The sequence below is a fragment of the Zalophus californianus genome, chromosome 2, assembly GCF_009762305.2.
Source record: "Zalophus californianus isolate mZalCal1 chromosome 2, mZalCal1.pri.v2, whole genome shotgun sequence".
Classification (NCBI taxonomy): Eukaryota; Metazoa; Chordata; class Mammalia; order Carnivora; family Otariidae; genus Zalophus; species Zalophus californianus.
The window spans coordinates 519,642-530,498 of record NC_045596.1 but is presented as its reverse complement, the minus strand read 5'-3'; the positions used below and the strand labels follow the sequence as shown (position 1 = coordinate 530,498).

The 10,857-nt window shown below is 57.2% G+C and overlaps 1 protein-coding gene across 3 annotated transcripts; it reads left to right on the top strand.

The window, feature by feature from the left end:
* Positions 1-614: 614 nt before the first annotated feature.
* On the top strand, positions 615-5,845 carry SPON2 (spondin 2). Of its 3 annotated transcripts, none has more exons than XM_027599689.2 (6): positions 615-918; positions 1,325-1,550; positions 1,774-1,997; positions 2,079-2,270; positions 3,130-3,310; positions 4,376-4,560. In XM_027599689.2, the coding sequence occupies exons 2-6, from the start codon at positions 1,328-1,330 to the stop codon at positions 4,558-4,560; spliced, it is 1,005 nt and encodes a 334-aa protein (XP_027455490.1). In that variant the 5' UTR covers positions 615-918; positions 1,325-1,327. The 3 variants fall into 3 exon arrangements, 2 of the variants coding, with proteins under 2 accessions (XP_027455490.1, XP_027455491.1); XR_003520923.1 differs by lacking the exon at positions 615-918 and adding an exon at positions 5,753-5,845 and having other exon boundaries at positions 1,328-1,550; positions 4,376-4,780; XM_027599690.1 differs by lacking the exon at positions 615-918 and having other exon boundaries at positions 1,328-1,550; positions 4,376-5,107.
* Positions 5,846-10,857: the final 5,012 nt, after the last annotated feature.

Sequence of the window (10,857 nt, the reverse complement as noted above, 5' to 3'; positions counted from 1 at the left end):
ACCCCCAACCGCGCGGGAATGTTAACAGTTCCAAAAATCATAATGCTTTCTGTTTAAGCTTGAAAGCTCCCTGGGCAGTTCTGATAAGTAAGAGCTTCCCTTCTGTTCCCAGACCCCACGATTAGGGTTCTAGAAATATTTTCCTGACCGTGAGCAGTGACCAGCTTTGGTCATGTTCTTCCCCTGCGTGCCAGGCGTCCGTGGAGCTCTGCCCCACGGACGGAAGTGGGGTGGGGGCCCTGGGCCACCTCTCTGCCCCAGTGAGTCTTTCTGGAGCTGGGACAACTCTACCCTAGTGGTTCTGGCTCCCCTCTGGAGGGACAGCCTCGGGATGCCCTGGCCAGCCCTGTGGAGGCGGCTCTGTGCATGCTGACAGGCTGTGTGTGCCAAAACCCAGCGCCCCAAGGCCAGGGATGCCTGAACTGGGAACCCCCACTTCTCCAGCTCCTCTCCAACACTTGGACTAGCGTCAGGCCAGGAATGTGGCCCCCGGGGTCCCACCCTGCCCAGAGGGTGTAACACGCTGGTGCTCCCCAGCCCTGCTCCCCTCCTAGCTGAGACTGCGACAGTACCTCCTGGAAGACACTAAGACGGGTTTGTTGGGAAGGGGGAGCGGCAGGGAGAGGAGCCGAGGGCGGGGAGGCGGGAGGGAAAGACAAAGAAAGGGGTGCGGCAAGTGGCAGGCGCCCGAGGGAGGAGAGTGACCTCAGCGCCAGAGAAGCATCTGCTCAGCGCAGAGCGAGGGCGGACCGCACTGGAGAAGCCCCTTCTCTCCCGCTCCCCGTCCGAGCTTCGGCTCTCTACACCGGCCGTGGCCGGCCGGGGGGCTGTCCTGGGTGTAAATTGGAGCTCTGGGCTCCCTCGGGGACCATCTGCTGCCGACAGCCCAGCCGCCAGCCCTCCTGCCGCTCCTGCTGGGTGAGTACGCGCGTGTGCGCCCCTGTCCCCATCCGGAGGCGCTGGGCCTCCTGGCACTTTCCCAGGCCCAGCAGCCCGCAGCATCCCAAGAGGGAGGCCTGCGTTTGCTCGCGTCATCCCGGGCACAGCGAGCCTGAAGTGTACCCTCCAGGTTCCCGGGACTCAGGGATGCTGCCCGGGGCACGGCTGAGACCAAGCCAGGGCTCCGAATCTGCTGGGCTTGGGATCCAAGTGTAACCTGACACGGCTTGGCTTTTGGGGGCGGGACAGGGGTCCCCCTGAGCCTGATGGAGGTAGGAGTGCGAAGGGATGTGTGGGAGGCGACGCACTCTCCGGGAGGCCCCTGCCCCTCCCCCCGCCCAGGGACCAGGGGTGTCAGCTGGTGGAGCTCTCCCTCTGATCCTAGGTCATGGGAGCCCCAAGTCACACCACCACCTGGGGCAGGGCCCTCTGGGCCCTCCTCCTGACCACACTTGGCTCCGTGGCCAGCCAGCCGCTGGGGGGAGAGTCTGTCTGCACGGCCCGGCCACTGGCCAAGTACAGCATCACCTTCACGGGCAAGTGGAGCCAGACAGCCTTCCCCAAGCAGTACCCCCTGTTCCGGCCCCCCGCACAGTGGTCCTCCCTGCTGGGTAAGTACAGCGCCGCTGCCCGGTCCCTCCGATCCGGCAGTGACCACCCCCCTCAAGCGCTCCACCACACTTCCCGGTGTGCAGGGTGGGCACGCTCATCCCAGTTTCCGGCAGCGCCAGAAATATCTGCGGAGCACATCCTGCTGTGCTTGGGCCCTGCCCCCGGGGCGCCGTGGATGTGCGCTCCCTCGCGCGGCGGCTCACACTCCGGCCTCGCGCACAGGGGCAGCGCACAGCTCCGACTACAGCTTGTGGAGGAAGAACCAGTACGTCAGCGACGGGCTCAGGGACTTTGCTGAGCGGGGCGAGGCCTGGGCCCTGATGCGGGAGATGGAGGCGGCCGGGGAGAAGCTGCAGAGCGTGCACGAGGTGTTCTCGGCGCCCGCCGTGCCCAGCGGCACCGGGCAGACGTCCGCGGAGCTGGAGGTCCACTCGCGGCACTCGCTGGTGAGCCCAGGCAGCGGTGGGGGGAAGGGGCTGGGCCGCCGGCTGCCAGGCCGCCGGGCTGAGCACCCGCCCTCCCTCCAGGTGTCCTTTGTGGTCCGCATCGTCCCCAGCCCAGACTGGTTTGTGGGCGTGGACAGCCTGGACCTGTGCAATGGGGACCGCTGGAGGGAGCAGGTTGCCGTGGACCTTTACCCCTACGACGCCGGGACCGACAGCGGCTTTACCTTCTCCTCCCCCAACTTCGCGACCATCCCGCAGGACACGGTGACGGAGGTGAGGGGGTGACGGAGGTGGGGGACGAGAGCCCTCCACCAGGTGGCTCTTGGGCCAGTGCGCAGCCTCATCCCTGACCACAAGACGCCTGTCTGCAGGCGGCTGCTCTTTGGGGTGGAGGGCCCAGGCCGCCACCCAGAGGGCTGACCCTTCCTGCTCTGTTTCCCAGACCTTGGGCCGCCTGCCCCAGGAGCCTGCGGGAGCCTGGGGGGTGGGGAGTCCTGAACTGCCCGGGCCCCACCCCGAGGCCCCACCCCGAGGCCCCACAGCACGGCCCCACCCCCGAGACCCTACCCCGAGGCCCCACAGCACGGCCCCACCCCCGAGACCCCACCCCGAGGCCCCACCCCGAGGCCCCACAGCACGGCCCCACCCCCGAGACCCCACCCCGAGGCCCCACCCCGAGGCCCCACAGCACGGCCCCACCCCCGAGGCCCCACCCCGAGGCCCCCCCCCGAGGCCCCACAGCACGGCCCCACCCCCGAGACCCCACCCCGAGGCCCCACCCCGAGGCCCCACAGCACGGCCCCACCCCCGAGGCCCCACCCCGAGGCCCCACCCCGAGGCCCCACAGCACGGCCCCACCCCCGAGACCCTACCCCGAGGCCCCACAGCACGGCCCCACCCCCGAGGCCCCACCCCGAGGCCCCACAGCACGGCCCCACCCCCGAGACCCCACCCCGAGGCCCCACCCCGAGGCCCCACCCCGAGGCCCTACAGCACGGCCCCACCCCCGAGACCCTACCCCGAGGCCCCACCCCGAGGCCCCCCCCCGCGCCCCCCCCCCCCACCGCAAGCGCACGCAGGCGGCTGGGTGTCCTCTGGCCGGCCGCCGCCCACACCACTGCTCTCTCCGCAGATAACTTCCTCCTCTCCTAGCCACCCCGCAAACTCCTTCTACTACCCCCGGCTGAAGTCCCTGCCCCCCATTGCCAGAGTGACCCTGGTGCGACTCCGGCAGAACCCCAGGGCCTTCGACCTGCCCGCCCCAGGCCCCGCGGGCGCCGGCGGGGGCAATGAGATCATGGACAGCCTCTCAGGTGAGCGCGTTGCCGCCCCGCCGCCAGGACCACTGCAGGCTCCCGCCCGTGGCACCGCCATCGCCGTCCGGGGCGCCCCGCGGGCTGCAGGGGGTAGAAGCGCCACCCAGGTTTGCGGGCCACACAGGGACCCGTGACAGGGCAGCTGTCAATGCTGACCCCCGTGTGTGAGGCCCTTCAGTCCCACCCTCACAAAAATCCTTAATGGTGAGTGGCCGCCACGTTGAAGCAGGAAAGGACACTCCGGGCCAGAAACTGCCCCAAAGCGACCGTCTTTGAAGTGTCAGTGACACCTCAACACGCTCCACTTTCCAAGGCCACACTGGTCACCTGCTCCCCACGAGGGCCAGTGGCCCAGGGACCAGGCCGTGTCCGTCTACCCCGATGATGCCCCGCAGGGGAGTCCCACGTTGAGCGGAGGTGGCAGAGCTGGGGAAGGTGCTCCATCCAAAGCCAGGCTCCTGAGTGTGATGTGCCCTCTAGCAGGATGCTGGGGGTCCTGGGGGTTCAGAGCACTTGGTGCAGGACGATGGGTGTTCGGAGAGATTTGGGATTTGGCTGACTGACCAGTTAGCTCTTGTACATTGGCCCAGAAGTGAGTGGTAAACCAGGCCTCTGTCAGTGGCGTCCCCGCGTGTGGCCTGTGTCACAGCCGTCACTGAACGGATCCCTCCGTGCCCCCCCACCCCACCCTGCCACGAGCCAGCGTGGGGGCGCTCCCACCACGGTCTGAAACACAGAGCCCCCTGCAAGCCTGGCTGCATCAGAGCGGGTGTCTCAGCAGTGGGATCCTTCCCTGCCTCCAGGGGCCTTGTGCTCCCACTCCCCACTGCCAGATGTCTCCCCGGGTCCCTGATGCAGGAGATGCAGGGGCTCCAAGCATGGAAATGTTCCCTCCAGGCGTCTCGGTGGGGTGTTGCAGAGGTGTGATTGGTGGTCTTGCAGCTGGCTCTTAAGCGCACTGATAAATCCAGCGCTCCCTCCTGACTCAGAGTGTGGGCCTGTCTCACACAAGGAATACACACACACGTGTGTATTCACAGGCCTCTCTTGTGCTTGGTCCAGTTCCAGAAACTCCGCTGGATTGTGAGGTCTCTCTGTGGTCGTCCTGGGGGCTGTGTGCAGGTCCCTGCGGGAAGCTGGGAGTGAAGAGCAGGACTCGCTATGTCCGCGTGCAGCCTGCCAACCACGGGGCACCCTGCCCGGAGCTCGAAGAGGAGGCCGAGTGCGCCCCGGACAACTGTGTCTGAGACCAGAGCCCTGCAGGCCCTCCACCCCGCGTGGGGGCCATGCCCGGTGGTTCAGCGGGCCCAGCGGGGCTTTGTCCACCAGGCCTTTCAGCTCCAACGCTGACCGACCCCTCCGCATAGACGTGCGTTCAGCTGCTGGATGCAGCAGGACGTGGGGAGAGGCATCTCCTCTCAGCAAGCTTTCCTCTCGGGCACCCGGTCCTGGGACCCACTCTCATGGGTGAGTTACAAGTCTCTGCGATAAATCCACTTCCTGCTGGTCGGGGGTTGTCTGTGTGCAGACGGTGTGCCCACAGCGCCCACAGGGCCACCTGCCGGAGGGCCGTGCACCCCAGGCCCAGGAGCCCCAGGACAGTGGATATGAAATACCTCGGACCTGCTGTCCCCAGGGTACAGGCGCCCACACGCCCGCCTGCCCCGCAGGCCGAGGCTGCCCCGGACAGGTCAGGCAGGTCAGGTGGATAAAGGAGAGCAGGCTCGGACACCTCACCTTGGCATTGTCACATGACCCATCTCCCCGCACTTGAATAAAGACTGTTTCCTGACATCAGGGGCCCTCGCCTCGCATTTCCTGGCAGGGCGCTGGGAGGGCCACCCTCCCACCCCCGAGTAGGGTCTCCCCTGCATGGAGGGCATGCCCGAGATTCCCGGGAGGGCACTTGGCAGCCTCTGAATGGTGTGAAGGGGTTCAGACCCACCGCACACACGCAGCACACACGGCTGGTGGGACTGGTGGGGAGTTGAGAGGAGCACATGTGGCTGCCTGCAGCCGGTCCCTGACCTTGGCCACTGACTGCTGAGCCCCGTGGCCTCATAGAGATGCCCTGAGGGCTCACTGTTCATCGGCCCGGGCCCTTGTCAGAGCTCAGGGGTCCCAGCTTCGCCCACCAGCACGGATCCCATGTGGGCCCTGGGACTGGGCTGGCCCCTCAGAGAACGACCAGGAGACGGGGAAAGCCTACTCTCTGTTCCTTGGGACCCTTCCAGAACATTCTTCCTCCTGCTTGGACACATGCGGAATCAGATCCAACAACTCCCCTCTCCCCCTTCCTGCGCTCCCCCTCCCCCCACCCTCCTGCCCATCCCCCCACCCCTTCCCCCCTCCTGTCCACCGCCCCGTCAGTGCTCCTGCTGAGTCTTGGTCACTTCCATACAGAGACCCCTCTCACCTCTGCCTCTCTGCTTTCTCAAGGTCACATCTTCCACCTCACACGTCTCCCATCCACTCTCTCTGAGGGGCAGTCTTGGATCCCCGAACGCTCAGACCTCCTGCTGAGGAACCATCTACACCCCGTAGAAGCTTGTGCAGGACACCACACCAGCCTTGCACACATCCGGGGCCGTCCCTGTGTATTGTCTCCCCTCTCTTGTGCCCCACTTGGTCATTCTCAGGAGCCAATGTCTCCCCCTCCTATCTTGGGGGATTTTTCTCTTGGCCTCCCCTTCCCCTCAGGTCCTCCGGCTCCTGTGCCCATTTCCAGCCACACGCCTAGAAAGGATTCTCCCCATTCCCTGTTCCCAGTGCCTCCCTCCACATGGGAGTCCCTGCTCTGCTGCCGTGGGGAGCCCCATGTCCACTGTGCTGCTGCACCCGGGGTCCACGCTCCTTGCTCTCTGTCCTCTCCCTCTCTCAGCAACAGGAGGTTTGACACCCACCCTCCACCCCCACCCCCCGCCCCTCCTGCCACTGGAGAGGTGATGCTCCTCCCCCATCTCTTTTAAGATGGTGCTCCTCTGGCCCCTGACACCCCTCCCCTTGAGCTTGATCTCAGACCCCTCTGCCCTCTATTGTTGCTCACCTCCTTGGACCCACTCCTCTCTCCAGAACACATGTATATCCCTAGTGGTCGACTTGACCCTTGACCTAGGGGAGGGAAAAGTGAAAAAAGCTGCTTGTGGCCCCTTTTCCCCCAACGGGGAGTAGATTCTCAGCCAATACCGTGGGTGTGTCCTGCTGAACAGACTGGGGGTGTTCACTAAGAGGAGAGACTCATCGGAGAGATGTTCTTAGCAGATGTTCCCTGTGGATCTCTGGACATGTCATCTCAGGGCACAGCTGAGATGCTTCACAATACCGCACTTTCCCGCAGTGGGCTGCCAGCCTGCATTCCTCAGAGGCAATGTAGAAACAAACACCCTTTACATCACGTGCTCACGTTAAGGACCACAGCAAGGAGCCAGAAGACAAGGGGATGATGCCAGGGTGGGAAGCATCTGTGAGGGGAGAACCTGCCTCCCGACCTGGGCAAAGGATGCAGGGGCAGAATGTGTCTGACCCTGAATCTACTGAAGGCTTGCAACCCCCGGGGAAGGCTTGGATGGCCAATGGTGGCTCATTTGGGCCATTTTCAGCTCTCGGTATAGTAGCAGCTACCCATTCGCGTCCCCCGGCCCCACCCCCATAGCCTGCCACCACGCACATGTTTTGGGAGCAGCTGGAACCCAGCTTGCAGGAACCACGGTGGGCAAAGAGACCCTGTCCTTGAACACTGGGGATTTGTTCTGTGACAGCTGATTGCTGCTTCTAATAACAGAAGTGCAGACAGAGGTGGGCACCATTGTAGTTGCCCCCCTGCCCCCCACCCACTGCAAAACTGTCCCCCTCCACCTGGAGTAACTTCCAGGGAATTTAAAAGGAGAGCACGCTTTCCTCCCCACTCCCCCTATATTTTTCACTTTTTTCCTCTTTGGGGAGCTAAATACTAAAGACAAGGACATTCAAAAACAACTGCATATAAAAGGGAAATTAGAAAGTGACCATGCATATTTAGGGAAAGTCTCAAAAAGACCTAGAAAGACCTTAAGTTACCCTTAGACTGATCCTCAGCACAGAAACAGCCTATGGCAATCAAAGGAAAAACAAAAGAGTGGCTGAGTGGCTCAGTCAGTTAAGCATCTGACTCGATCTCAGCTCAAGTCTTGATCTCAGGATCATGAGTTCAAGCCTTAGGCTCCACACTGGGCATGGAGTCTATTTAATAAAAAAAGAAAAAACATAAACCTTGGGAAAGGGGGAGAATCTGATTTTCAGAGTTACCACATTATTACATTCAAATGTCCAGTGCTCAAAAAATTGCAAGGCATACAAAGACAGAGGAAAGTATGGCCCATTCAAAGGAAAAAAGTAAATCAATAGGAACTGCCTCTTGAAAAAAGTCTAATGGCAAACATGCTAGACAAAGACTTTAAAACAACTGCTTTAAAGACGCTCAAAGAACTAGATAAGACTCCCTCCTTATCAGCAATTACTTACATATAAATGGATTAAACTCTCCAGTCAAAAGACAGAGATGGGCAGAATAGATAAAAACACAGGATGCAACCATAGGTTGTCTACAAGAGACTCACTTGAGATCCAAAGACACAAATAGATTGAAAGTGAAGGGATGGAAAAACATACTCCATGCAAATAGTGACCAGAGGAGAGCAGGGGTGGCTACACTCACATCAGACAAAACAGACTTAAATTCAAAAACGGCTACAAGAGACAAAGGACAGTATATATTAATAACATTTCAGTAAAAGAAAATATAACAGTTATAAACATTCACACACCCAATGACAGACCATCAAACTATATGAAGCAAAAGCTGACGGAATTGAAAGGAGAAATAGCCAGAAGTACAGTAACAGTTGGAGATGGCAGTCCCCCACTCTCAGTAGTGGATGAACAACCAGACTGAAGATAATAAGGGCCCAGAGGACTAACCCCAAGCAACCAACCAGATGCAGCAGACACACAGAGCACCCGCCCAGCGACAACCCCACACGCGTTCTCACGGGCACTCGGGACAGTTTCCGGGACAGACCATGTGTGAGACCACGTGGTAAGTCTCAGTAGTTTTTATTTATTTATTTGTCCGAGAGAGAGCTAGAGCGAGTGCACAAGCAGGGGGAGGAGCAGAGGCAGAGGGAGAAGCAGACTCACCGCTGAGCAGGGAGCCCGACGCGGGGCTCGATCCCAGGACCCTGAGATCATGACCTGAGCCGAAGGCGGGCGCTTAACTCACTGAGCCACACAGGCACCCCAGTCTCAGTAGTTTTTTAAAAGGTCGATATCATACAAAGTGTCTTCTCTGGCCACCACAGGATGAAGATAGAAATCAGGAACAGAAGGAAAACTGGAACATTCCCAAATTTGTGGAAATTAAGTAACATATTCTTTTTTTTATAAAGATTTTATTTATTTGACAGAGAGAGACACAGTGAGAGAGGGAACACAAGCAGGGGGAGCGGGAGAGGGAGAAGCAGGCTTCCCGCGGAGCAGGGAGCCCGATGAGGGGCTCGATCCCAGGACCCTGGGACCATGACCTGAGCCGAAGGCAGACGCTTAACGACTGAGCCACCCAGGCGCCCCTTAAGTAACATACTCTTAAATCAATTGATCAAAGAAGAAATCACAAGAAAATTAGAAAATACTTAGAAACAAATAAAGATGAAAAGTCTTCAACACAACAAAACTATGGAATGCAGTGAAAACAATGCTAAGAGTTAGGGGAAATTTATAGCTATAAACATATTTAAAAATAGAAAAGATTTCAAATCAACAATCTGAGTTTACTACTTAATGACCTAGGAAGAAAAGAACAGACTACACCCCAAGCTAGTGGAAGGAAGGAAATAATAAAGATGAGAGTGTAGATAAACAAAATAGAGAATGGGAAAACAATAGAGGAAATCCATGAAACAAAAAGCTGCTCCTTTGAAAAGATCATCCAAGTTGACAGACCTTTAGCTATACGGGCTAAGAATAAAAAGAGAGAAGACTCTGATGACTGAAGTCAGAAATGAAGTGGGAACATTATTACCGATTCTACAGAAATAAAAATGATTGCCAGAGTCCTGTGAAGAGTTGTACACCAACAAATCGGATAACTTAGATAAGTGGACAAATTCCTGGAAACACAGAACCTACCAAGACTACATCACAGAGACACAGAAGTTGACTAGACCTACGACTAGTAAGGAGACTGAATCAGTAATCAGAAATCTCCCAACAGAGCAAAGCCCAGGACCTGACAGCTTCACAGCTGAATTCTACCAAACATTTAAGAATTACACCAGTCCTTCCCAAACTTTTCCCAAAAATTGAAGGGGAGAGAAACTTCCCAACTCATTCTATGGGGCCAGGCTTACCCTGATACCAAAGTCAGACACTGTAAGAAAACAAAACTATAGACCACCATCCATGATGAACACGGATGCAAAAATCCTCAACGAAATACTAGCAAACAGAATTCAGCAGCACATTATAAGGATTATATACCACAACCAAGTGGGATTTGTTCCTGGAATGCAAGTATGGGTCAATACATGAAAACTGATCAGTGTAATATGCCACATCAACAGAATGGAGGGGAAACCACATGATCATCTCAACCTGATGTAGGTCTGCAAAGCATTGGACAAAAATCAAATTTATGTAGAAAAGCATTTGACAAAATTTCATGATAAAAACACTCAACAAACTAGGAACAGAAGGGAACTACCTCCCCATAATAAAAACCATATAAGAAAACCCACAGGAAACATCATACTCAATCATGAAAGACTGAAAGCATTTCCTTTAAGATGAGGAAGAAGGCAAGGCTGCTTGCTTTCACCACTTCTATTCAACATGATACTGGAAGTTCTGGTCAGAGCAATTAAGCAAGGGGAAAAAAGGCATTCCACACTGGAAAAGAAGAAGTAAAATTATCTCACATATAATTTTACATGTATAAACCCTAAAGATGACACACACACAAAGCCTGCTTAGGACTAATATATGATTGCAGCAAAGTGTCAGGAGACAGTCAACACACAAAAATCAGCTGCATTTCTGTACATGAACAATGAACAATCTGAAAAGGAAATCACAAAACAGTTCCATTTACAATCGCATCAAAGAGAAGAAAATGCATAGGAATTACCTCAACCAAGGAAGTGAAACACTTGGACGGTGACAAGTACAAGCCCCTGCTCAGGGAGCTGGAAGACGTAAGTAAATAAAGACACACCCCATGTCCATGGTTCAGGGGACGAGATGCTGCTGCAACATCTGCGTGACCCTCAGTGGGCTGTAGATTGCACGCCACTCTTGTCGAAATCCTAATGGCATGTTTTTCAGAAACAGAAAAACCCATCCTAAGTTTCATATGGAATCTCAAGGGACCCGGAAGAGTCAAAACAATCTTGAAAAAGAACTCACACTTGTGACTCCCACTTAAAAGTCTGAGCCTCGGTTGGATGAAGCCTCCGCCACACACATCGGTCTCTGGGGAAGCGACAGGGAGAGCCAGCGAACCCTCGCCGTTC